This window comes from Lepisosteus platostomus, chromosome 15 (assembly GCF_059453375.1).
Source record: "Lepisosteus platostomus isolate fLepPlt1 chromosome 15, fLepPlt1.hap1, whole genome shotgun sequence".
In the NCBI taxonomy this organism is placed as follows: Eukaryota; Metazoa; Chordata; class Actinopteri; order Semionotiformes; family Lepisosteidae; genus Lepisosteus; species Lepisosteus platostomus.
The window spans coordinates 21,258,901-21,286,548 of record NC_142625.1 but is presented as its reverse complement, the minus strand read 5'-3'; the positions used below and the strand labels follow the sequence as shown (position 1 = coordinate 21,286,548).

The 27,648-nt window shown below is 43.6% G+C and overlaps 2 protein-coding genes across 4 annotated transcripts in view; one reads left to right on the top strand and one right to left on the bottom strand.

Moving 5' to 3' along the window:
• Positions 1-802: 802 nt before the first annotated feature.
• Positions 803-14,091, top strand: zhx3b (zinc fingers and homeoboxes 3b). 2 transcript variants are annotated; one of them, XM_088608296.1, is made up of 3 exons: positions 803-1,051; positions 9,375-12,457; positions 13,605-14,091. In XM_088608296.1, exons 2-3 carry the CDS (start codon positions 9,547-9,549, stop codon positions 13,643-13,645), a joined length of 2,952 nt encoding a protein of 983 aa, XP_088464422.1. In that variant the 5' UTR covers positions 803-1,051; positions 9,375-9,546; the 3' UTR covers positions 13,646-14,091. The 2 variants fall into 2 exon arrangements, with proteins under 2 accessions (XP_088464422.1, XP_088464421.1); XM_088608295.1 differs by lacking the exon at positions 803-1,051 and adding an exon at positions 1,058-1,330.
• A 411-nt stretch (positions 14,092-14,502) lies between these two features.
• The window catches only part of plcg1 (phospholipase C, gamma 1), a 40,181-nt gene continuing 27,035 nt past the window's right edge, over positions 14,503-27,648 (bottom strand). For both annotated transcript variants that reach the window (XM_088608294.1, XM_088608293.1), the window contains exons 18-33: positions 27,287-27,487; positions 26,135-26,254; positions 25,252-25,432; positions 24,797-24,874; positions 24,607-24,710; positions 24,233-24,326; positions 23,790-23,859; positions 23,244-23,407; positions 22,021-22,117; positions 21,372-21,596; positions 20,783-20,931; positions 20,093-20,207; positions 19,495-19,656; positions 18,852-18,940; positions 18,145-18,350; positions 14,503-17,782 (exon numbers count right to left, since the gene is read on the bottom strand). In XM_088608294.1, coding sequence (XP_088464420.1) covers positions 17,740-17,782; positions 18,145-18,350; positions 18,852-18,940; positions 19,495-19,656; positions 20,093-20,207; positions 20,783-20,931; positions 21,372-21,596; positions 22,021-22,117; positions 23,244-23,407; positions 23,790-23,859; positions 24,233-24,326; positions 24,607-24,710; positions 24,797-24,874; positions 25,252-25,432; positions 26,135-26,254; positions 27,287-27,487 — 2,098 coding nt within the window. In that variant the 3' untranslated portion in view covers positions 14,503-17,739. The remainder of the gene's footprint in view (positions 17,783-18,144; positions 18,351-18,851; positions 18,941-19,494; positions 19,657-20,092; positions 20,208-20,782; positions 20,932-21,371; positions 21,597-22,020; positions 22,118-23,243; positions 23,408-23,789; positions 23,860-24,232; positions 24,327-24,606; positions 24,711-24,796; positions 24,875-25,251; positions 25,433-26,134; positions 26,255-27,286; positions 27,488-27,648) is intronic.

Here is a 27,648-nt window from a genome sequence, read left to right as displayed (position 1 = left end):
TACTCCTATGATAAATCCTTGTATTTCAAAAGCGCAGTCTTTGCCGCCGCCTTCAGCAGCGTCACTCTGGGAGTTCCCAAAACGTGGGTGGGAGGTCTTTTCGAGAGTTTAGGGCTTCCTATTTCCAAGGGAACTATCAAGAGCTGATTGATGAGGTTACTTTCCTGACTTCAGTGCGGCACAATAGCCTATCGGTTTCGCGCGTTTCCTAACTTTGAACTGCAACAATAACAGATAAGGATCTTGTAACAACACGGTCTGATTTAAGGCGTTTTTCAACTTTTTTTCCACCCAGATTGATTTGGTAGTTAATACGTTTATTTCTTTTAATGTGTAGATACTCTATGGGTGGCTTTACTTTTTCCATTGTTCGAAGTATCACTGCTGTAATTTAAAAGTACACGTTATCTTTATAGCGTCCTAAAGAAAATTGTCTCCTAATGTATGACAGTATCCCAACATATCGTGTACGACTCGTTGCTCTCCGTGCCTTTGGAAGTTCAATGCTTATTCTCATTGTTGTAACGGTCCCTCTGTAGTGCTGAATAATGTACAGCGGACCGTGGTTGTCATGACAGGCATAAAAAATCAAATGATTTCAATTTTTCAATTCAAGCTTTATTGTCCCCTCGGGGAAATTTGTTTTACGGCACAGTCAAACACAACGCAATGACAAATAAACATCACCAAAAGGAAAGAGAATACAGTAGTGTTACAGGAGATAAGAAGCAAGAGCCAAGGTAGTTACTTTGCATTGTTTAAGAGTGTAATTGCAGTGAGAATGAAAGATTTTCCGAGTCTGATGAATGAAAGGAGAGGTCCATATTTCAGAAACAGTGATGTTAGTGCATAGGATTCTGCTACCTGTATTGTTTTTACTTGATGCACCACCCCATGCAAATTATATTAAACTCTTTTTTTCAGTCCCTTTCTCTGAAAACTTTTTTTTTCTGCCTCTCTGCCAACGAGCCAGTACAGAAGAGTAGCCAGCTCTCGCCGATCAGTGTTTTTTTTTGCTGGTGGGTGACGCTGTACGATCACGTGTTCCTGGGTACGTCGTATTTTCTTTTCCCTTCTCGTTTCTGCTCAGATCGATCCGAAATAAACAAGGTCTACGGGGCAATTGTACGTCGCCGTGGTCAGTTTCGGGTTTACCTCACACCCTGCGCCACCGAGGAAAGAGGTTGGCCAACCCCCCCCTATCCTGCCCCATCACCATTGACACCGGCCGGGACCCCCCGATCTCGTCTTATGTGTATTTATTTATATATTTAAAAAAAACACACACTTCCAGCTATTTTTTTTATTTTCCAGCTCGATCTACCGAAAGGTAAGCGTGCCTTTTTGATTCGTTTTCTTCCGAGGAAATCCGAGGGAGTTTTTACCCGTTCCGAAGTTGCGCTGCCAGTACTTGTGTTATTTACCTATAACAGCGCCAGGCAGCCTTACAGCAGCTCGGCAGCGCCAGTGTCTAAAATGGCGACAGAAGGTGGGGGGCGCTGACTCAAGACTTCGGCAGCTATTTTGTTGTTATGTGTGTGTGTGCGTGCGCCACAGCAACGTGCCAGGGTTTCACTCCACTCTTGTAAAAGCTGGAGCAAAACGCGAAGCCCACGACCCAACGCGGGCTCTCTTTCTGTTATCAGGAAGGATTCACGCATCTCAGTATTGCAGGCTTTGCGCCCTCGTACACTGCTGACTTAAACTAACTGGAGTTACAGTACCTCCTATCTTAAGCGCTGCCTCATGTATATATATATAGGATAACATTGTAGCGCCCGCATCTGAAGTCTTGTTGCTGTCACTAGCCTGTGAATTATTGCTACGAGCCGCTAGTTTGGCTGAGATTTAGGACGCCTGAAATATATGTAGAGATTGGTCATCCGCGTTTGATGGAGCTATAGAAAATGCTCTTTGCATATTATGACCCAAACTTTTCCTGTAAATGAAGATTTTCCCTCTACTGATTCATTCCAGTTTTCATGAACCTTTTTTTTTTAAAAAAAACGTTGAATTGGTGTATTTTGAATTTCCGCAACATGTTTACAAATATTTTAGATTTTGAATGTATGTATGAGACCGTTTTCATTGGCCAAAAGTGAATGCGTAAAATAAAATTTTAACAGGGACTGGCTTTTGAGAGTGATAGCCTTTTAAGTGGCTTTATCTTGCCTTTTCGTGGTTTACATTAGGAACTGCAGGGAAATGTTCACTGTGCTGTGAAAGTGAAGTTTAGCGAGGCCTGACTGAAATATGTTAGTACTTCCACGGATACTCTGCTTCTTACTTACTTTCAGTATAATCAGAAAGATACAAAGCAGAACAATATATTAAAAAGCAATTTTTGTAAATAAAGTCCCATTTTCCCCGATGTTTCCTTTCATTAAAATATTTAAAGCAAAACTGTCTTCTAGATCATTTACTGTAGGCCTACACAACACTTAATTTAAGGCAAAAAGAAATTCAGAAATAACTCATATGTGTACCAGTCAGTACTGAGTAATTAAACTAAAAAAAATCTGAAAAAGCTCATATGGGACTTTTTTGTTTAGTTCTGATTTGGAAATTTGAAATTCGAGTACAGTTATGCAACAGAAACATCTGATATCTGTTTAAACCTACTGATTAAAAAAAAAAGGCATGGTTCTTTTTGTACCAGGACTTTGATGAAATGCAGTTTGAAAATCGGTCTGTGTGATGGGTTGAGAATTTACCTCTTAGGTTTCACTAATTAACCTCCCAGGAGTTAGTCTGTTTTTACAACAAGCCATAACTTTGTCTGAATCCAGTCTAAGAACCAGTCTGGTCCTGACCCAAATAAAACCAGATTAATAAGAACATAAGAAAGTTAACAAGCAAGATATGTTTCCATTGCTGTTTACAAAAGTCCTAGGGCAGTTCATCCCAGTCCACTTCAATCCCTTCCTCAGCCTAAAGAGCAGAGCTACATCCTAAATACTGTAAGTTTGGCCAATGCGATTGATGATCTGTCCACGCGCCAGCAAGATCTTAATTGCAATGAGTTGTGAGTTCTACAGGGTTACATTAGAACTCCTTAATGTGTTGGGCTCAAACACGAGACCCCAGTGTCTCTGATCCTAGGTTCTTCGGTCCATACTGGGACTTAGAAAAGTTTGCTGTCTCATATGTATCTGCAAAAGCAAGAGGAGACTCTCTCTGTTCTCATGCAAAAAGTAAAACATAAAGCCACATGGCCAGAGTTGTTGGCTAAGCACCAGTGCTACATCAGCTCCCATTATTGATTTATAAAACAAGGTCAAGTTGTTTCCCTTTTCTGAACTGTAATAGTAGGACAACATTTCTGTGTAAAATCCTGCCATTTTTGGTAATTCCCCAAGGGAATTATAATGTTTTAATTGATCTCTTATGCGTAGCTTTAGCTGCAGTGTATCTCTCATGGCACACAGCTTATCACTGGAGGAATGCATGATTGAAGCAAATAGTCTCCACCCCACACCACTTGGCCACTGGTAATCTGCAGCTCAGCTAAACAACCCTAATTTCTAAACTTCTTAAACTACACAAGGAAGACAGAGTCCGGTACATTTTAGTACAGTACGTGTTTTTAAAATCCCCAAGATCCTCTGGGCTTTATGTGTTTGTTAAGGCTCTATTTTTACTGGTTGATTGACATGCCAATATAAATAAAACAAATAGATGAGACGCAATCTCTCTGAGGCTGAAACTGCAAATGCAAAATTACAATATGAAGTTCACATCTCAAGGATGCTGGAATGCTGTGTTGTTTTTAGCATTTTGCTCTGCAGTCGCCAGCAGTATTCACAGCACAATCCCCCAAGAACGTCTCATGCATTCAATTTTCCCATGGCTACCTTTTTACGTTAGCTGTAAAGCATTAATGAAAAAGTCTTTTATCAGTAAGAGAAGGTATTTTAAAAAAAATAATTGAGCCTTTTTTAGTTTAAAAATGTTGTTTTTAACCTCGCCCTTCTGCTGCATATGCTGCATAATCAATAGATCTCAGGCTCTCCTGTTACAAGGCAGGATATGTGAAGATGCTGAAATTTGTCGATGGAAAATTTTAGGTTTTAAAGCTTTTGGTTTTAACAGTAAATAAAACAAGCTCTCCTGTGCTTTCTCTTTTTTATCTGTAGGAGCCGGCAAAGCTTCGTGTGTTTAGAGGCTAGGACGTCAGCCATTTTAGATTAGACGGCACAGAGTAGGGTGCCATCTTTTTTTTTTAAAGAGTTTAACATCTGAATTGCTGGTGAGCAGTTAGTGAGTTGGCATTGCAAATTTTAGAAAATGTAATTTAAGGTTTGTTTTTTTTTAAATAAAATAAATAAAGAACTTAAAAAGTGTGAAGTAAAATCTATAATTAGAAACATGAAATATTGAAGGCCTAACAGAGCTCTTTTGTGCATTATTATTTGCTTGTATCATACAAAACCCCCTGGTGTGTTATTTTTGAAATGTGGCAGTAGGGTAGCCTGTGTAAGAGGCGGACAAAGAATTACTTTTTTGACTAGCTGGTCAGCAATACACAAATAGAAAGTGCAAGGCTGGAGTCTGGTAAGTGTAGGAGGTTGTCCAAAAACCACACCTCGAAACACATATCACACAGCATGGAAATAGGAGTATCGCAGGACATGCTTGCCATAGCAGTGCAGAAAAACAAGGCTCAGAGCGACTTGGTGGGGGTGGGTTGTCTGTGTGGTGAGGGTTGCCATGGCAATGTTAACACATCAGTAGCACTGCATGCCTCTCCCTGCGGACCGGGCCGGACCTGCAGTGCGAGCTGCCAGACAACATCTGGAGCTCCGCAGCACATTGCAGAAATCACAGCACAGCACAGACCCTGCAGCACTGAAGAGAGAATAACGACCCGCATGTTTAAATTATACTCTTGTAAAGAGTTCCAATTTACCACCCAGGAAAAAAAAGTTAAAAAAAAAAAACTGGGCCTGAAACCGCATTAAATAACTAGTAGGCTTAAGTGTTATTAAACTGACATTTTAACAGGCCTTCAAACATTATATTAAAACGGAACTGCACGGGAGAATAAATGTATGCATTGCACCATTGTCAGAGGTCTTTTACACAATATAAGTTTATAAAACCTATCTGAAGAACATTATTTGCATTTTCACTGCTATTTACAGTTTTTGTATTAACCATTTTATCCCAGTTCACTGCTACTTAAGTTTGCATCCCAGCAGCAGTATTTTGTTTAGGTGTAAATCACATTGTCTTTAAGGGCGGTGTATGTATGACCATAAGGCCTCTAGTGCAATCATTGTCTTAATAATGAGCCATTAAAGCAAGTGTTAGAAAGAGCAGCGTGCAACTTTAGTAGAGAAGTACTTTGCATAGAAAATGACATTAGTCGTTGCTTATGTGTGTCTGTGAAGTTGGCAGTGTTGAGTTTATCATCGGCGTGATCACTGAAGAACTGATGTATCGGAATATGGTGAATACATTGTTGAGATTCTTGTGTTCTTCCTTGTGGACGTGTTCAGAGATTGAAATTCTGGTGGTCGAGGAGGCGGCGGAGGGAGAGTATGTACACGTACACACTCGTGTGTGTTCGTGCCTTTGGGAGGCAGGAGGTGCGGAGTGCGAGTACGAAATGGCACAAACACCTCATTTCTTCCTACGTGGGTATTCACATCCTCCCCCTCCCCAAACACACACCCATCCCAAGCTAACTGCCCTGCTTCAGGACCCCCCACACACGCTTCCCAGCAGCTCCTTTGTCTGAGTCATGTGACCCCAGAGTCTTGGCAGGCGTGTGCCCCCTCACGCAGAACAGAGTGGCAGCCTGCTACAGGGCGCTTCTCCCTCAGACGGAACACAGTGTCCCCAACCCTCTGGGGCATTTACTCTCCATTGCGGTTAACCCCTTCTGCAGGGCCTGCCATCCTCCTATCTCTTCTTCTTCTTCTTCTTCTCCTTAGCTTGCGCCGCGTTAAACCAAGTGCTTGAATTCACTATTGGCAGTCATGCTCGCAGGTGGGAGTGCTGCTGAGATCCGGGAAAGATCCGTGAAGTTTTCACTGAGCTGCAGGAGCTTGTAATTGTGTTGGGACCTACAGTATTTTGTGCCGTTAGGTGAGGTGCTGTGTAGTATAAAAATGAATTCCTTTCTATACTTAGCTGTGAACGTGCGGGGGACGTGAAGATTCACATTCTCATTTCCGATTTCAAACGTTAACATTTTTTTCTAAAAAAAGTACGTTTTTGGGTTGTGGGAGCCCTAAAAAAGGTAGCCATGTGTTTAAGCCAACATGCTGGGTTCTGTCACAGCTGGAGGAGATCCTGGATCTGTTAGCCATGGTCTACCACATGGGGGTATTTAAAGTACACAGTGCACTACAATACTCTGCTCCTAATCATGTTCCAGTCATCATAACGTCATTTAATGTGTGACCCATATTTCTGAATATGGGGTGCACGGTGATGTGATTGCAGCACTGTAGCCTCACAGCTCCAGGTACCCGGGTTCGATTCTGGCTTAAGGCGTGTGTCTGTGTGGAGTTTGCACGTTCTCCATGTGCTCCTGTTTCCTACCACCTCCCGGTCATACACTGCTTGGTTCAGATGGGATGTCCAAAATTGTCCACCTTGGTTCTGGGATGGGCGGGGGTCCTATCCAGAGTGGGAGTAGGTGAGAGTGTTCCCAGTCCTAACTTGCACTCTAAGCAAGTGTGACGCAGGACACCAGAGCTTCACCCGAGTGGATTACTGAATATGGTGGGTTGGACTTTTTAATGTTTAGCCATGAAAGACCATTTATTAAAATTTCAAGTACTGTATATTCTTCCAATCTAAGACTTGCCTCCGTTCTAAAATTTTCTGTAGTTTTAACATTCTTGTCGTAAATATATTAAGATTAGTTTACTTGTTGATCTGAACAAGTTGTAACCCCTTTTCTTGAGCTGGGTATCATTTATTACATCACCAGTTGTGAAAATTCTGGAGGAATTAACTTCTCCAAAAGGCCTAGTGAAATAGATTTTGTGTCTCGCTAATATTTTGGAATTTCCTGTATAACTCTGTTGAAAGTGCTTAGTGACTAATGGGGGAGTAGGCCTATTTGTGTCTTACATGACGTAGCACAGAAATTGGAAACTATCTCTATACAATGTTTGGAATGGAAAATTTCCTTTGGGGGCAGAGCAGAAGAAATGAATCTAAAAAGGATCGAAGTGCATTACGGGAGAGCTGTAGTCAGATGCACAACTTCTTCTGACCTTCTAGATATTACTGGGTTTAAATACACACAGAATATAATTCTCTAAATTGCTAGCTCGTGGTGTGGAAAACGAGCGATTGAGTGATGATGGGGAAGGGCTAGTGGAGAGTGGTTATGGACTGATCCCATCCGCTCTGACTCCATCGTGCTCTGCGCTGCTGTCCCTCTGAGGGTTAAAAGTGCTCAGATTAAATCTACCATGACCTTTCCGTCGGCAGAACGAGTGTGTTTTGGACGCAGTGGACTGGGATTACAGAGTAGTAAAATGGCGGTGACCTAGATTTTACCAGGAAGCAGCCACAAGGCAGTTTTAAAAGGCCCTCTGTCAGGACATTGAGAACCTTGAGCGTTTGTTTTCAGGGGTGCTTTTAAGTTAAGCTTTTTTTTGGGGGGGGGGGGGGGGAGGTAGGAGCAAAGGCCTTTGTATATCCATTTGCAGGAAAATTTCTTCTTAGCATACTCCATGAGATTGTTTATAAACCGCTTGGGAAGAATTCTGTTCTGTCCTGTGGGTTTAGCTTTGACAGGGTGAGACAGTAGCTGCTGCTCTCTCATTTCTGCAGGGGGAGTCCAATACAAGGTACAAAAAAAATGAACAAAATGTCAGCAAAAGAGGGAGGCTTACGTTTTCACACTGAAACCCTTGCGGTTCCTGCAAATAAAACTGAAGGAAAAGGCAGTGGCTTTTTTAGTAAGTTACTACAGCTGAAAACAAGAGCTTTGTGGTCACACCTTCGCAGCGCTGTTCACAGACTATTCGGCCTAGAAGGTTTATAAGTAGAGGACAGACTGTAGAGAGCTCCCTTCCTCTCACTTGGCTAGTCAACAGGCGCACTGATAGCAGAGAGGTTGAGAGATTTTGAAACCGAGGAAACTGTTCTGTGGTTAATAAGTGAGCTGCTAGATAGATGGGTACCCAGCTGAGGTTTGAGATTGAAAGGCTTGAGCTAGGAGGTAGACAGGGAAGTGAAGGGGGGAGGGGGGGCTGTACATGTGTGTAGAGTAAAATAGAAAACCACCTGATAAAAGCAGGCTCAGCTGGTGATAGGTGTCCTAACCATAGGCCGTGCACAGCCAATAGAAATGTCCAAACAGCACTGTTTTATTTCTAACAGTATAAATCAGTTCCTGCTTGTCTTGTGCTTGTGTCAGAAATTTCAATTAAGGATTCAAGTAAGGATTATAGTTGTCACTTCTAAGACAAATTAGTTATAGATTAGTTATTAGTTAGTTAGTACATACATAACTATAAGTTATTAGTTATAGTTATGTACACACACAATACACGATAATGCATCCAGCTGACTGTGGTATAGTTGGCCATTGCAAAATATCTTGAAGGAAAGCTACATTTTGATTTATTGTAGCACTTTATGCAGAAGCCGAGTTATGCATGTAAGGTAAATGCAGATTTGTACATATGTTAATTACATATGCATTCAGAAATGTATTCAGAAAGTGTTTTTGTTATACTATCAGTTACACTATATCAGTGAGCAGGGTCTTCCATGTGTTTTAGGGCCATTGGCAGTCTATGTTACTGTTGTATAAATATTGGTCAATTATAATTGCAAGATAAAGTAGTATTTATTCTGTCAGTTTATTATTGATCTAAAAAAATGGACACTCTAAATGTCCTTTAAAGGCTTACGACGCAGTGTTTTCAAAGTTTGTATATTTGATAGTGTTGGACAGTCCCTTTAAGGAAGGTCTGGCCTTTCTGGTGGCTCACTGTAGCACGAGCCCTTCATGCAGTAAGGGCTGAGGGCCCAGTGACGACTGTTCCTTACAGATGGGCAAAATGCCCTTATGGGTTAAGGGACTGGTTGAAATTCTGCAACAGGGAGGCTAACAATTCTGAAACATTCGAGAAGCAAAACATATCATGATGTAAACAGTTGACAGGATATTCCGTTCTATCTAAAGCATCTATGGTTTTATGCAAAATGCAGCCCATTATGACATTTTTTGGTGGTACTGCAGTTACTTGTGGGAGTTGACATTTTGTTTTTCCTTCATTACAATTTAGATTGAATTTTGCACCAAAAAAATACAAAAGTTGTTTGTTATCAGAGGTACCTCAAATTCAGGCTTTTGTGTTTTGTTAATTGCTTTTAATTCTTCCTCTCTTCCACAGGTAGCTTTTCACTCATACCTGTTTCTCCAGTTCACTTACAGTGTGAAGACATTCCTGAAGGTCATGAGCCTACACTGTCCCCATTTCATGGCTCGTCGAAGGCACTGAGACACTTCCTTAGGCACAGAAGTAGTTCAGTCGTCACTGAGCTGTCCTTTTGTCTTTTGGAGCCATGGCTAGCAAGAGGAAGTCAACCATACCATGCATGATACCAGTCAAAAGCATGCACATTCAGGAGGACTTGGAGCAAGAAGGAGGAACTCCAGATAGCCCACCTAGCATAGACCTCTTCCCTCCCAGCGAAGAAGCTGGGCCCGATCCCATGGAACCGTGCGAGCCTACCAGAACTGACGTAGGACATGCGCAGAGGTGTGGAGGCCCATACACCTGCCAACCCTGTGACTTTGAGTCTCAGGACCTCAACCTCTTTCTGGATCACATGAACAGCAGTCACCCCAACTTTCGGGCTGAGCCCAGCTTTTGCTGCCTGGAATGCGGAGTGTCTACCAAGAACTATGAAGGCCTGGCATTGCACAATGCCCGGGCACACCCAAGTGCCGTCCCCGGGGGCAGCTCAACAGGTGTAACTTTGCAGGTGAGCAAGAAAGACAAGAAGACAACTGTAGAGCAGACTGTGGTTGCTGGTGAAGCGGGCCCTGAGGGGGCCAAAGAGTCCGAGATCTCCATCACCAAGACACCCATTATGAAGATGCTGAAAGGTAAGTCGGAGCCAAAGAGGATTGTTGTGTCCCATTCAGTAGAGGAGCCCGACACAGGCTGCAGCAAAGAGCCCGAGAAAAGGGAGACCCCCACAGTGACAGCAATGGCTACAATTGTCCACAATGGACCACCCAGCAAAGTTACCCTCCCTTCTGCAATACAAATCGTGAATGGTTCAAATGCACTGCCAGTTTTGAAGACTGCCATCACACAAGTGGTATCTGTGGTGCAGAATCGAAGCCTACAACAGCCAGCTCCCATTTCACTGTCCTCAACTAGCTCCAAAAATCTCCCCAAGGTCATGATTCCCCTGAGCAGCATCCCGGCTTATAATGCAGCAATGGACACCAACAGCTACCTCAAGTCCTCGTTTAGTAAGTTCCCCTACCCCACCAAGGCAGAACTCTGCTACCTAACTGTGGTCACGAAGTACCCCGAAGAACAGATCAAAATTTGGTTCACGGCTCAGCGGCTGAAGCAGGGCATCAGCTGGTCACCGGAAGAAATTGAGGATGCCCGCCGGAAGATGTTCAATACAATCATTCAGACAGCCCCGCCACACCACAGTTCTCACCCGCACACCATCACCGTCTTGCCTGCTCCGTTAGGCTCTAATGGCATGCCTCATATTATTCAAGGGAGCTTAGTAGGGCAAGGAGGGGTCATAGTCACTCAGCCCATGATGGCTAATGGCATCCAGGTGAGCAGTGCCCCTATGGCTCTGGCGGTCACCCCAAAGCCTCAGATGGCAGCCAAGCCTCAGCTGCAAGCCAGGCCCAGCACTGCTCTTGTGGCTGACAAAGGGGCCAGCACCATAGTAAGCATCGGTGGAAGCAGCAGCAGTAGCGTCATCATAAGCAGCATCAGCAATAGCAACAAAATTCATAGCACCAGTACCAGCAGCAGTAACAGCATAAACGGCAACAACAGCAGCAGCGTCAACAACAGCAGCAGCAGCAGCAGTAGCAGCAGCAGCAGCACTAAAGTGGTGGATACTGCGCCAACCATTGCTAACATCACCCACAGCACTCGCACTCTCCCCAGTAGTATACTGGACCCCAGCTTCTACAAGAACAAGAAGTCACAAGAGCAACTCACTGCCCTTAAGCAGAGCTTTCTACGCAGCCAGTTCCCCGAACAGGAGGAAGTGGAGAGACTGACCAAAATCACAGGGCTGACCATCCGGGAGGTGCGCAAGTGGTTCAGTGACCGGCGTTACCATTACCGTAACCTGAAGGGCACCCGCTCCTCTGCAGGGGGGCTCTTTAGCGGGAACTCTGTCCTGGATCTTGCAGATAGTCCCTCTTCTGTGGGGAGCCCGACATCCCCACAACATCAGCACACCCCTCAACAGCCACAACAGCAGGCAACGCCAAGCACTCCTTCTCGGCGATCATCGTGGCACCAGACCCCCGATTTCACCGCCATCCGTTACAAGGAAAGAGATCCACAGCAGGTGCGAGCCTTGGAAGCCAGCTTTACCCAGAACCCCCTGCCGTCTCCAGAGGAGGTGGACCGCCTACGGGCCGAGACAAAGATGACCCGCCGCGAGATCGATGGCTGGTTCTCAGAGCGGAGAAAGAAAGTGGCTGCGGAAAAGAAAAAAGAGGAGGAGGAAGAGGAGGAGGGGGGAGAAGAGGAAAAGGAAGAGCCCTCACGAGGAAAGGGTGTTCAGAAGCGGGGGAAGGAGGAAAAACAGAAGGAGGTGTCCGCCTCCGAACCCAAGGTGAACCCCATTAAGATCAACCTCAAGATGCTGAAGGTCACCGAGTCCAATGGCAAGCCTGATGCAGAGGCTAGCTCTCCAGCGCCGACAGAGAGCCCCAGAACGCTTCCTTCTGTATCTCCGCGCAGTAAGAAGACACCCGAGCAGCTCCACTTGCTCAAACAGCTTTTTGCCCGTACTCAGTGGCCCAGCAACACGCAGTATGAGGAGGTGGCCACCCAGACGGGGCTCCCGCGGCCTGAGGTGGTGCGCTGGTTCGGGGACAGCCGCTACGTCTGCAAGAACGGGCAGCTGAAGTGGCTGGAAAGCTACCAGCGCATGGTGGAGGAGGAAGGCAAGGAGGACACAAAGGTGTTGGCGGACTACTTGGCCAGTCACAAGAAACTGGAGGAGGAGCACGTCAAAGGGCTGGCGGATTCCAGCGGCCTGAGCGAGGAGCAGGTACGGCAGTGGTTTGTCAAACATTTGCTCCTGCTCATGGGACCACTGGAAGACAAAGTAGTAGAGACGGGCAGTGAAGAGGGGGCCCAGGACCAAGAGGTAAAAGAGGAACTGTCCAAAAAAAGCCTGAGCTGCGAGGTGGAAACAACACAAGCACATGAATTGCAGTCTTCAAAGCCCAAGGAGCATACATTAGGTGAGACATGGAAGGAATTCTTGTGTGTATTACTTTATATGTATTTCAAGGCAGTTAGTATGAACAATATAAAATGGTATTTCAATATTTAGGACAAATCTTAATGGTGCTGTATTGCATTTTAAAACTTGACGTTTTGGAACATCGTGTAGAGCTGTTTGCCTCTATAACTCTATAACAATATTGTATTTTTTGTTGTGTTAATTTTGTACAAAATATAACTCATAGTACAAGAACCCCTTTCATTCCAATATAAGGAAATAAGGAAATTTTCTTTATTCCCCACAAATAAAGCAGTACATTTTCTACCGACAATCTTAAAAAAACATACCTGCGATTCAAAATTGCTTTTGCAACCTTTTAGCGGTGGTGAAGTTCCTATAAACCACGTGAAACAAGGGCATTTAATGACTGAAACAATTAGAAAATGTTTTAGTTTATGGTCTTGGGGAAAGAAGACAAATCTGCAGTGAAACAAATACTGTTTTTCAGATATTTAATAACTATCATTGTAAGACAACATACTCTTCATAGCCCTCAAATCATCTTAGACGTGGAGTCTTTGGCAAAGTAGTGGGGAATAATGTTTAAGAAAATGTTTACAGCTTCATGTCAATTCAAAGAACACTCTCACGTGGAAATAAGAAGAAAATAAGTGGGGAAACAGCTGTCTGGCTGGTCTTGGAAGCTGGAGGGTAGCCAGTTAATCAGTTTTAGTTGTGTTTGTTCTGGGAGTGAATGTGGGGAATGGATAAGAGCTCAGGAACCACATGAAGGAGGAAACAGAAAGAGGTGTGTGGCTTGTCTAGACAGGCAAGCTGAAGTGCCATGTACATTTTTTAAAAATAAACCCAACATAATTCCTGATTGAAAACATAACTAAAATATTCAAATATTCTTCATTATATATGAGAGATGGGTTACTCCAGGGGTGGCCCTTTAGCTGGGATTGTAATTAAGAGCTTTTTGGTGGATAAAAAGCCCCATCTTCTTTTTTTTATGCTCTTAAGTTAATTCAGAGAAGCCTGTAAAACCCTGGTCCCAGGCCTAGAGTTCCTCTCCCAGAGCTGGCTGCCTATGGAGGGAGGGAGGGAGGAGGTTGGCGTTAGCAGGCCTTACATTTACCTGTTGTGCCCCTGTGTTTCAGAAGCAGAAAGCGAAGGCCCTGTGTGCCAGAGTGGGCAGTGAGACGGGCTCTGCAGATGGATGCTTTTGGGAGTTTGTTTCATGACCTCGGACGGGACTGGGCCGCAGCGAGGCACTGCCAGGGTCCCAGCAGGGACGGGTTTCCTCAGCCCACAGCGGAACGGGGCCGAGAGGACTCCCGTCAGCATGTGAAGGAAGGACAAGTCGCGGGTCTGATAAAAGAACGCTCAGACAGGACAGAACTGCGGCTGGCAATGAGGGATTGTCGAAAAGCCAATTGGGTAGGAGTGATGTGGACAATTTTTAAATGTCCCAGGCACATCTGTGAGGATTTTATTCTATTTGTGTCATTTCACAAGCCGTACTTCAGCACAACTTCAAAATTACTCTCCGTTAATTCGACAGTTTTTAACTTTCCGTTGTTCAATATAAAGACTGTGTAAGATTTCAAACGAACTTTTATCAGAATAAAATACATACCAAGGGCTGCTGCATTGTCTATTTATAATTCTTTTCCCTTGTAGAATAAATGGAACATTCACATGAATTGAGATTTTTTTTTTCCCCCGTGTAACTGTCTCCATTTCTTTTACCAACTGTAGCTCTTAAAACCGCATGTCTGGTTTTCAGCAAAGAAATGTTAAAAGGGTGTGTACCGTACTGTATTTTAAATGGATAATTAAAATAGTGCATGGATTCTGAGCTGTCTGACTTTTAGGGGAAAAGAAAAAACGTGTTATTAAATCATCTCGTTTTAAGAAGTTTATCTATTGGATTAACTAACTGTATTTCTGACTGTAAAATAAAAATCATGTTGAGAACTAGGCTTTAAAAGTCCTCTGCTCAGCTCTTCTTCCAGCCCCGCTAGTTAATACAGAAAACAGGCAAGAGTGCTGAAATGGCTGAATAAGTAGTTTAATTCTCAGGCAGAGTATGTTTAATATGAAAGGCAAAATTAAATTTACATATTTTCATAGCTTAGGCACGTTACAGAAAGGCTTCATTTGTAAATAGAACAGTAAGAAATAATAAAAAAGACATTCAACAAGAGTCTCACAATATATATACGGAGGCACATTGAAGCGAAAACAGATCAGCGGCAGCAGCTGTTGGGAGTTGCCAACTATAGCAACAGTACCCCCGTTTCAGTCCACAGGCACAGACTCATACCAGCGACTCACATAACACAGCCAGAGAAGGACCTCCGTTACAGGACGTCTGCTCCACTACTTGTCCCAGTGCTTCCTCTGTTCAGCAACGGAGAGGCCAGCTCTGTAAGGCATAGCGTTTCGGTCTTTTTAAAGACACTCCATTGTCTCAAGTGAAAACACAAGGGGGGGAATGTCAGTCTGGCCAAGAGATACAGTGGTGACAGTTCAGTCTGCGAAATGACTGGAGGAAGGCTTGAAAACAAACAGGTAGAGGTTTCTCACAAAGTGGCGCGAGTACTCTTTGGGTTACCCGCCAAACACATTTCTCACGCCAATTCAGCAACACAACCTGCAGTTAATTTAGAACTCCGTCAAAGTCAGTGACAGCAGCATCTGAAACAGGGATATTGTTGCAAGACAGAACTTGGACATGCATTCCATCAATACTTGACCAACGGCAACACTGCATCAGTAATCTCTGCAGAGTGAAATGAAAGTTTTTGGCAGCATAATTATTACACTTGTCCCAGCTATATTAAGAAACACTGCTTCCAGGTAAAATTAAATAAAAAAATGGCATAACTGCTCATTTACATCTGCCTTCAATCTTCAACTGATTTAATCTCCTGCACTAGAGTCAAAACTAGCACCTGTCTGAGAAAGGTTGCATAAAATGGGAACTCCAAGCACCTCTTCAGTTTCTTAAAATTGGATTGAGTGGATTACAATATCTAAGCAAGTATATTTATTCACATGCTTTCTTTGAGGTTTTAGACCTTCAGTTAAGTCCAAGAAATCAGGTTTCCAATTGGCTAAAGCTGTGATAGGGTGACATCTGCTGATAGCATATTGTAACTGCGACTAACAAGCTTTTTATTGTCAAAGTTTGTGTTTACAGTTACCCATCAACTACAGCCGTAGTGGGCTATTTATGATATTGTGTGGTAGTATTAAAATTCCCATTACAACATTTTTTCTATCAACATTTAATGCTAATGTTGGTCCCCTTGTTAAAATAACACCAAAAAAAACTTTGAGAACACTGGTCTTTCTCTTTAAAGAATACTCTGAAATTTGGTCCTCCTATACTGTATATTACTTCATTTGTTGGTCAAGATTTAAAAAAAAAAGGAAAAACTGGAAAAAAAATACTTAAGGTTCTGAACAAGTCTACCCTTTATCAGAATTAATGGTTTCTGAGAACATACTGACCGATTCCTGCAGTGCATGTAATCTAAAAAAAGACACAGAACAGTAAAAATCATACGGCAAAAACAATTTGGACTAAAAAAACAAAACTTGACAACCGTCAAGGCACATTTTGTACTAGCAAAGGATGAAATGTCATGATAAAACCTTTTCCTTTTAAAATCTACTATACTCTTGAACACAGTTAAAAGTCTTCCTACCCAAACACTTAACTACAGTCAAAACCAGGTGGTGACAAAATTCCTTTTTCTTTGCCGGAACACTGCAACAACACAGAGTCATGGTTTGTGGTATGCTACAAAATGACAAACAGGTTTTTCATTAATTCAGGAAAAATTGCTTGAAACAGCAGCACACTGTTCAGCCACATTTTGCATCCATGTCAATATTCCCTCTAAGACAACAGTTAGCGTACCAAGGAGTTTTGCAAAGACTTTTGCAGTACAGCGTAGGCTTAGCCATTTAGTCTCTCCCTGCTAAAATTGAAAACAGCTTCATGGGGACTGGAACTTTTAAACTTTCAGGGCTCGGTGATGCTGATGGGGAAAAATAAAATCTTAAGTACTGTGTAATTCAAACGCTGGAACCTGAACAGAGCATCTGAGTGCTGCAAGCCACTGTCACTGCTTCGAGGGACAGGAAACAGCGCTGGCTTCTAAAACGCCTCTTCGTTTGTGGTTTTTCACCACATTATAGCATTCCCACCAAATGAACTCTCTCACACTTCTTTGGGATCACTCTGATGGGGGTTCCAACGACACCTTCAACACCTTCTTCGACTCGGTTGCAGGACAGCGCGGTCAGCGCCACGCAGCCATTTTAAACATCTCTGGCCTTTTGAGAACATTAACAAACTGACCACTTTTCATCATGGGCCAATCAACCGGTGCTTTTCCTTGCTGCTTGATCTAAATGAAGAAACCACGCTTGTGTTCCTTTAGTGGGTGGGGTGTTTTTATGACTGGCCCCTGCCGATTATTCTACATGTAGAGTACATGCTCTCAATTTTTGTATCAATGTGAGTTCGTGAAGCAAGATAAGCCATTTTAAGATTTTTTGCTTAATGTTTTGATTTAGAAGGCTGTCTTGGGAAACTACAGCAGGAGGCCCGAGTTGAAGGACTGCTGGGTCTGAAGCCAATATTTATCTCATCTCATAAACCGAAAAAAACACTGTAAAAGAAGCAAAAATGTTGTACACCGAAATTATATGACAATAAATATCCACTTTGCAGTGGCACATGAAAGTAGTTTACCTGGATGCCTGTTTTTCACCTTAAAGTGGAAATCAGGAGGAAGTGGAATCAACACTCTGGGGGAACATTTTTAAAAAAGTAATACAATGAAACTTTAAAATATTTGTTAAACTAAAAAATGAATTTCAGCTCTTTGAGAGCAGAAAAGGAGCTGCTGGATCCAAATGGGAAGCAGCTAACTTGAATAAATATATGTGAGAAACAAATGAAAACTATATAAACAGTTTAAAACAGATGTCGGCACGACTTGGTATTTCCAAATCAGACTCCTCCTCTTCGTTTGCACATAAAAGCTCATTTAAAACAAGACAGAGGCGTTACTTCAATTCTTCTTTTTCCAGAACTGATGGCTTCCCCCCCCCCCCCCATTCAAGAACAGTTCTGGGAGGCCGAGGACAGAGAGAAGAGGAAGAGCTGCCTGAAATGTAGGCCAAAGCGGTAACGTTTCCATAGAAACCAGTTTTCACAGCAGTCAGTGACATCATCAGTACTGGAGGCACTTGAAACAGGCCCCGCTTCATCTACAAACGATTCTCTCCACCCACCCTGGTCCTGCGCATTAACCTGTAAAGCCCAAAACCAAAAGTTATTACATTACAGAATGTTTCATTTCATACCCCCAAAGATTGAAAAAAAAAACAAAAAACAAATGTGCTAGGCAATGGCATAATTCACCTGACACTACGCAAATAATATTACTGATGTAGGATAAGTCAGCTTTAACAGGAGTGTCAGGTGCATTTACACTCTGCTGACACAAAGCGTAAGGAAAAAAACAGCTCACTGCTCTTGAAGCATCTCCTGTTGGAATATGCGACGACGGTATTGCACACTACAGCGACTACCTGTGGCTGCTGAGCAGCACGCAGGGTCTCAAGCACGAGCAGGGTTGGCTACTGCATCCTGATGCAGACGGACAGTCCCACCTCTTTTCTCTGGGGTCAGCGTGGTCCAGGAGCTGCTCCTGGGACAGTCGGAAGTCGTCCAGGGGGGTCTGGTAACGCGACTCGAAGGAGCCCTCGCGCCCCCGGTAGGCCAGCGTCTGGCCGGGAGAGGCGTCGCCCAGCCTGTCCCGCATGGTGTGGGCGGCCGCGGCAGCGCCCAGGAAGGGGCTCAGCTCCCCATTCTCGTGCTAGAGAGGAAGAAGCAGGGCCATCACTTCCTTGACAGGCGCTTGCTGACTGATCATTCAACGGGACCGTTCTCCATAGTCGGACCTTGTGGCCGTCTCAGGGCTCTGCCACTTGTCTGGAACCCAGGATTTGCTCCGTAGCTATTTTACAACCAGGCCAAGGGTCTCCAGCCCTGGTCCTGGAGGGCATCAGTCCAGCAGATTTACTAAGAGGACCCGACATCAATTTTTAAAAGCCTGCAACTATTTAATACGTGGTGTTCAATGAAGTAATTCAGAGATCATTTGGAACAAGAAATCAGAATCAGCCCTCAGGGACCAGCTTTCCCCTTGGAATTAATTGATCAACTGCTTAAACGAGTGCTCGTCATCTTTAATCAACATGTGATTTCGAGTCACCTGTATGAATACGTGGAAACCCCCGAGCTAGGCTGTAAACACAAGCTGCCACCTTCACATGCAGCCCTGGACACTGAAATACAGTCAAAGACCAGTGCTTACCCTGCCGCTGAAGATGTCTATGTGGACCAGCAGAGCTGCCAGCTCCAAGTCCTCATTGTAGCTGTTCTTCAGAGGGACTGACCGGTAACCTGGGCAGCAACACAGAGCACACAAGCTGCGGTGAAGGAGCTCTCGGACACACGGGGAAAAATATTGAAAGTGAACCGCATTGCAACCGCGCTTGGTTTTACAAGTTTACAGTTTTCAGCTCTGACCAGTTACAAAGTAGGGAATCCAAAAATGTTTAACTATGTGTTTCATAACCTAAAGTCCCCCTATACTTCCTGTTGATGCTCTTCCAGAAAATGTGGATTTAGCAGAGCGCACAAGTATTTGTGGTTTCCGATTTCCGATTACTATGACAGCTTGTCTTTGTTTTGTTAATAGTGTATGTTAACGCTTAAGAGTAGAGTCTGAAATGAAAGATTAAAATTGTACATAAAAATGAGCAGTGTTTAGACTAGATAAAAATCTTCTTTGAAATGACACACATTAAAGCTTTGACTTTATTGAGGAAGGAGGTTTCTAGATAGTCATGACCTAGATCTGACTAAATTGTCTCTTTTAGAAAACCTGCCACAGAATCTCACAGGACAAACTGCTGTCATCGGCAGACCAGATACACTCCATGAACACACCATACCTGTCTTGAGTCCGGTCACAGGGAAGGTAGCTTGTGCGAGGAAATTCTGGTCATTAAACATATCAATCTCGTAGACCACAAAGCGCAGGAAAGCAAATTCTGAATTGCACACAGTGAACCGAAACTGCTTTACTGGCCATATAGGGTTAAGACCATTGTCCGCTGGAGACAAAGAGAGAGAGTATAATCAGTCTTTTCGAAACAAACGCCAAAACTATGTTAGCAACTTCCTTTACAACCTGCAGAGCATAAACTCTGTTTTACAACAGTTCAGACCTGACAGTGATCCCTTGATTAAAACTATTTTTATTTTAAATATAATGAATACCTATGAATTTAGCCTCTTTCTTTGAACATAACACACAACCGTTCAAAGGCAATTACTGAATCTGTATAAAGACCAGAAAGGATTTTCTGGAAAGCACACAGACAAAACCAAGTATAATCATACCCTATATACTGTATTAGATACATACACTGTACATAATAACTAATAAATATGAATATACCCATTTTTAAACTAAGCTGTTATTAGCAAGATAGCAATATTATATCCAATACAAATCTGTACATTGAAACTAGACAAAAGATTGCTCACCTTCGGAGTCAGTCTTCTGTTTGGCATTGTCATACTCTGCTCCACACACTTCAATCTCGACCAGCGGGCATACGATACCTCGCCCATGCTTCGGCAGGTGGCGAGCACCCAGCACCTATCGCATGAGAGACCTTTCAGACTGTGTGGACCAAAAGCACTCTCTCATCACTACACATAATAACATTGCTTGTGCTCACTTCAGGGGAAGGAAACAAAGCAGCCAATACCATCACGAGGTAGATTTGGATATCATTAGAATCGGGAGGCATGGTGGCACAGTGCTGGGGCCCTGGGTTCAATCTGGGGTGCTGTCTGTGTGGAGTTTGCTGTTCCCCCTGGGTTTATGTGGGTTTCCTCCAGGTGCTCCATTTTCCTCCCACAGTCCAAAGACATACTGGCAGGTTAACTGGTAAAAAATGTGAGAGTGTGCACGATTGTGTCTGTGTGTGCCCTGTGATGGACTGGCGTCCCCTCCAGCTTATATCCTGCCTTGCACACAATGCCTACTGGGACAGGCTCCAGGCCACTGTGACCCTGAATTGGATAAGCGGTTACTGAAAGTGATAGGATAATGTAATCATTAGATTGAATGCTTTCATTCTCTTAAATGAAAATATTTGCCGTCTTAAAATGTAATGCTTCTGCCCTGTACACCAATGCGAGTTTGAACAGAGTGCGCCATTTACCTACCTCTATCTGAACGGTGATTGGCTCCAGCCCGCGTAGCGAGTTGCGGTCAAAGGGGTCAAAGTTCTCATCCCTCATTATTGCAGGCTGCAGCACATAACCGCTCCTCCCATTAAGCATGAACAGTGCCTGGTTCATCTGCATGGGCTTGTCTAGACAGAGGGCAGTACATGTACCAGTCATTCTGTGTGTCCTGTGAGGAGCGGTGAAAGGGCAGTTTTCTCACCCAACTCTACGGTCCTTTCGTTTTAGGGTAAGAGACCATACAAACTATTCTTCTCCTTCTACATTCTATTACCTATATTGTTTGAACGCACTATGTATGGCTCTAATATGGATTAAGAGGAATACCACATTTGAATGAAGTACTGAACTGGAAGGGATTTCACTTCAATGTCCGTGGGTCTAGGTAAAGCTGTCTAAAGACTGCTTCTTGAAACGTGCTTAGCACATAAGAAGATCTCAATGTTCTAGGTGTTGAAGACTGACACGATCTGGATTGAACCACAGGTTCACGCAGTGTACTGGTTCAGAAGGCCAGGCCACACTGGGACACTGCACAAAGCTCCTACAAAGCCCTCTCTTCCCCTACCTGCCGTCTGGAAGTTCAGAGCCACCAGCTGGCTGCCGCACAGCCACATGGGGAGGGGGTCATAGTTGGAGGAGTCCAGGCGCTGGCCTTTGGGGTAAATGCGGGACAGCTGCAGCCGGTTGTACTGGAGGAACTTCTTGCCCTTGATTCTGTTGACATACTTCTCTGCCTTGGTCTCTGGGAAGGAGGACATGTCTCTGTAGCAGGCACGATCTGTGCCAATCTCTGCCAGGGGAGAGGAGACCAGGGAGGTTAGAGCTTTCAGCATGACATCCATCAAGCAACTACTTCATCTACATGAGCATAGACAGCAGGATGTGATGAATAAAGTACTGATTTTTACCTGTACCACAGGAATATTGTCTAATTATCTGGTGCAGTAATATGAAAAGCATATCAAAATGTGAGATTTTAGATACAGCTTTTTTAACTACTTAAAAAATAAATGACCACAATACAAATGTTAGCAATACAAGCCTAACCACCACATACACACACCAATATACAGGGACCATATCTTAGAAAGTCACCTTCAGATGACAATTACTCCCTTGAATACATCACTCATATCCTTCTTAATAGAAATATTTAGATTTATCCAACACTCATTCTCCTAAAAGAGTATCGTTTGATGAAGAATAGCCCTTACTCTCCTCATCGAAGGGAACAGGTCGGCAGTAGATGACGAGATCGGACAGCTCAAGAGCGATCTTCTTCCTCCTCTCCATCATCTTCCCCTCCTCCATCTACCAGCAAGGGACCACACACACATTACAAAATGCTGGTTGGTGTCCTCTTATCATAGTTAAAAAACTTTATGTTTACTTAAGAAAAACCAAGCAGGATTCAGCTGAAGAAAACAAATTCAAATGACTCAATGGAACAACAGGAATGGTCCATATATCCATTATAGTCCTGGAATAACCATTAAAGCAGATATTACGTAGGAAGAACAGTTCAATGTTTATGTCTACTTTATAACCAGTTTTGACACTGGCTTGGTAAATAACTTTGCCCAGAAGGCTGCACAGAGTTACTGTAGAGTATAGACTAGAAGGAATGCTACCAACATGGAAGAATAGAAGAATGACTACAAATGGCAGGTGGACATTCAGCCCATTGAGGAAGAATTTTAGCATTTGACTTTTTATTAAGTATATAATATAGTGACTATTTGCCTTTGCTCATATGCTTTTGCTTAGCAACAGTATAAAAGGATAATTCAAGCATATTATTTAACCTTTTGACATTAATATTACAACCGCAAAGTGTCTAGTTCATTTTCACACCTTCTGTTTGCTTACTTCATTTTTGTCTATATGCAAGGTAAAATTGCTTCTTAGGAAGAACGTGGTCAATTACAAAGAAATGTTTTGTAGAGAGAAAAAACATCTCCTAATATGGAAACTTAGAGTGAGCTTTCCTGTGTGAATTTGCTGTATAAAACTCATTGCATTTACCATCTCAGTGTGGGTAGATTTTTACAGATCTGTATGAGAGACTGCTCTCAGGTCTGCATGATTTTATCCTCCTCATGAGCATGAATAAAGGACTCGGCTTGACCACACCTAACCTGAGTGAAGAAAGTCCTTCGACACCATCTAGCCCGTTTTGGATCTAAAAACTAGGACACTGATGTGCTCTGCAATGGGAATCTCAGACTACACGTTACACCAAAGACTCCTACAGCACATCTGCTGCTGAAAATGTTTACTAAAACCAAAATAAAAGACAAGACAGAGTACAAAAGACATTAAATCAAGTGCATATAAAAGAAACGGGTAATTATTTGTCAAATGAGCTGTCATGTAGCAACTCTATAGAAGGACTGCTGCATCACATCTGACTGCAGGCCGTGGACGGGCGGCTGACCTTGGCTTCAGAGGTCATGGTGACCTCACGGATCTTCAGCACCCAGTCCTTCATTTCTTCCTGCGTGTTGGCCGCGATGTCCAGGACCTGCCCGGGCCGCGGTGTGGGAGCTGTCATGAGGGAAAAGACGAACGGCCGGGGTCCCTTTCCATCTGGGCGCACAACTGCAGGAAAGCGGAGATGGAGAGGAAGGCTGAGCTGCATAGCTGTGCCAGCTACTTCAATAGACCATCAGGCCTTGAAGAACAGCCTTCCAGTGTTTTTCTTTCATGGTCCTGCAAAAGGCTAAAGGATGCCATGTGTTCGCAAAACCACTCAAGCTTTCATTACCAGTAAGTATACATGTACATAATTAGTCAAGTTCATTTAGCATTGAGAACACACCAATATGGGTCACAAACACAAGGCACACAGAAAAATAAATCTAGAAATGCCTGATCTTTTTTTACGAGCATCGAGATAACTAAATGTAGCATCCCAGGGCAATGTAACCCACGATGTCTATGTGTCGTGACTGGGCACGGATCATCTGCGAGTGTCACTCACCAATGTGACACGAAGACACATCCACACTCCCCCGAAGCAGGTCTCCCAGCGGGCTGTTCTCAGCCGACGGCTGCAGTTTCAAACAGACCAGCGTTAGTACCGTCATGGGATGGGAAGGCCAGAGTCCTTGGCCCGGAACACAGCTAGGAGTTTGCTTGGACACACTGAACAGTAGTTTGTGTCATGCTGTGACATTGCATGCCATTTTGAGAGATTTTACCACAAATGTTTTAGGGTTTCTTTAAATATTTTTTGACTAAAGATTGACATTTATTCACCCTTGGGTGTTCAAGAGTTAGAAAAAGTAAAGTAGTTACATTTAACTAAGTATACACTTCGCAATAACCATGTTTTAAGGTCCAGAGAAAAGTGAGCCTCCCTTGCAATCCATACATTTCTTTTTGCAGACAGAAATACAGTGGTAACAAGTCAAGAAAACGTACAGATCTCTCGGGCTCCACAGTGGTGGGGCTGATCTCTTCCACATAGTTGGATGGGAACCACAGCTGCTTTTTTCCTCCACAGTCCCCCTTCCACCTGCAGAGTGAATGGAGGCAGACAGGACACACAATACCCAGTTAAAGAGAAACGCTGTGCAGTCTTTCACCTCATTCTCTGACAATACTGCATGTATCCCAAAACACAAGAGCTGCAAGATCCCAGAACTGTACTCTGGAGTTCCCACACACACTGCAACTCAATATCACGATGTAAAAACCAGTTCAACTCCTTAAAGTAAACTGGTGCCTCCCCTCCTTCTTATTTAGCTGCCATGGGTTTAACCAGCTGATGGGTTTGTGTGCCCTTGCTGACTCACCAGCCTCCTTCCTGTTTCTCCACATTCTGGATGATGGCATTCTTGGAAAAGGAGAGCTCATCATCACGCTGGGCCTTGTACTCGTACAGGGCCTTCACAGTGCACTGCAGAGAGGAAGACAGAGTCACTACACAAAGAGTGGATGGTTTTGGATGAATCTGGGGCTTGCCTGATGCTGAAGAAGCCACACCTTAAATGTAGGCATCTGGTTGGCTTCTACGTAAAATCCTGGATTCCGTCCTTCGTACAAAGATCCGTAATCGGGCTCCTGGAAAGACAAACTTTTTGAAACATCTTTCCTGTGATATCTTTACCACTGCGCACCTAACACACAATGCGATTCAATTTCAGACCTTACAAGAAAACCATAAATAACTGAAGAACAGAATATAAACTGGTTTCTGCCTAAAACACTGTAAAGGTTTAGCATGTTTTTTGTCAGGTTCTGCCATTCCTACGTACAACATTTTCCAAGTTGTACTATTTCACAAAAGCAAAACATCCCATCCCAGAAAGGATCAGCTGAAGAGGCCAGAGGACAGAATAGGCTTGAATAGAACTTGGAGGGATGAAAGCATAATCGCCTTGATCTGCAGCTGTTTCCAGTTAAGAAATCAGTCCTGCCACACCGAGCCGCAGACGTACAGCTGTGCCGATTTTCTCCAGTGTTTCCTCGTTGATGGGGTAGCGCAGCTTCATCTTCCTGTACAGAGGGTGCTTCTCATAGTAGCTGATGAGGTCCACCAGGCTGTCGAACTCGGAGGTGCCCAGGACCACTGTCTGGCCCTCCTGCTGGACTCGACAGTGCTTGATCTTCCCCTCCGCCCTGTGAGAAAATGGGGGTCAGGAGTTTTGACACAAGGGGAGGGAGGGATCAGCTCTCCCTCTGTTGAACTGAGTAACACACAGCTGGATTTCTTCACACTCTTTCTCCAGGAGAGACCGCTGACCTGGGTGGGGGAGAGTTCCTTGGCACTGACATCTATCACAAAAAGGGGTTCTAACTCATAAAAAACTTAGAAAAGAAAGCATTCATGCAGTTTCATGGACTAAAATACTCTATGTACTGTTTATACTGTTGCTAGTATTTGTGTGCATGTTATATATTCACTCTGTCTATGTATCATGTAAATTAATGAGGAGATTTGCAGACAAGTATATTCACAATTAAGTCTTAACTACTAAACAAAAATAGTTATTGCACACGGTCACATATATACAAATACATTAATGTAAGCCCTCGACTTTTGCAATGGAACAAGCACATCCCAGAATGTGAAAACACTAAAAAATGGAAGTCGAAATTCTATGAAATGACAGCCTTTAGTAAATAAAAGGGGGGAACTGGCATACCTGTTGCTTGAACTGAAGACGACCCTGACTAAGACAAAAGAGGTGGTATATTTTTTTTAACCAACCAGCCCGTAAATTCCGCTTCCCTGCAGGTGTCAGTGCCCCAAGTGGTGGGCCAGTGTTGTCTGCTGGCGAAGTGGCGCCAGTGCAGGTCTGCTGGGTTTGGCGTGCTCACCTGAAGGAGATGGCGTAGGAATTGGGCTCCGTTCTCTTGCGCACCAGAAAGGCCCCGTCTCGAGGGACTCTCATGAGCATGTTCTCTGCGTGGCTCCGCGTGAGGTTAGCGTGGTACCACCTGCACGGCACACAAGCGCACAGCACTCAGCCTCACCATCCAGGCCACTGGAATCTCAGTGCCAGAAGAGAACTACATGCTTATCTGAGCAAGAGAGAGGTGCAGACAGTCCCTGACTCACAGAATGGTTTCCAGAACTGAAACTTTATGCCAAATTTCACTTTTTTAGCGCTTTACTATTATGCTCTTCGATGGCAGGTTCCTAACCTATTTTATTAACTGTCATCTAACAAATACACTGTATTATGCAATAATATTTGGGAAAAACATGAATGGACTAAACAAGACTCATGAATTAAGCGGTTGTTTAAGGAAGGGCTAGGAAACATACTTACAGTACATGTATATGCAAAAATCATAGCAAATCTGGATTTGTAAACTCGCAGTTTATGTAAAAGAAAGTTTGCATAACATGTGGCATTACCCTGGTAGTGTCCGTATATAAAAAATTAACGTTCTGATTCCTACTAATTTAACAATTAAGAAAGAAAAAGGTTACTAGCCCAGAGACTCGGGCTCAAAGGAATGTCGTACAGAGACACGCTATAATTGACACCAACCCTTTTTAGTCTTGAACAAGGAAACCTGAACCATATACTCACAACACTCAAAAGTATTGACAAAATCAACCCAATGGATTACAAAATTAACCATAAAACACATACCTGAGAGCACAAGTGGACACTATAAAGAATACTTCTAGTATATAGTAATACTTAAACCACACACTTAAGTTCACTTTTTTGACACAAAGGTTTGTGGGATTCTGGAATAGGACGGACAACCATGCTGAAGCTGATATCCTGACTTCTTTCAAGAAGAAGTCAATTAGCCCCTGGCAACCTAATGAGCTTGATGGGCAAATCAGTCTCCGTTTGTTAGGAACATTTACAATGTTTTTACAAGACCAGAAATGATCATGATAGCTACGACAGTAAATCGAGGAGTGTCTGCATAACACATTCAAATACTTCTGCTCAGTGGCGATATCAGGGTGGGAGTTGTGGGAGAGGGTGAGGGAATGACACTCACTCCTTGCTTTCGTGTGCGTTGGTCTGAGGAACAGGCTCCGTCAGCTTCATCTCGAACTCGTTGCAGCGCAGCGCCACCTGTTTGTAGTGTGTGATGAGGGCGTAGAGGCTGTCGAAGACCAGGTTGTCCGTCAGGTAGTACTTGGGGCTGCCGCCTTCTTGGCGGGAGTGAATCCGACAGTGCTGCACTCGGCTGGAGCGCCTGTGGGAGCCAGCGGACACCCGTTACCAAACTGGAGTGTCAAGCTGTCTGCATTCGCCAATCAAGACTAACCTGTTTGTCAAATTACACTGATCCATAGATGAAAATCTAATATCTCAACAAATAAAGACTTTGCATAATGAAACCAAGACCTATTTATT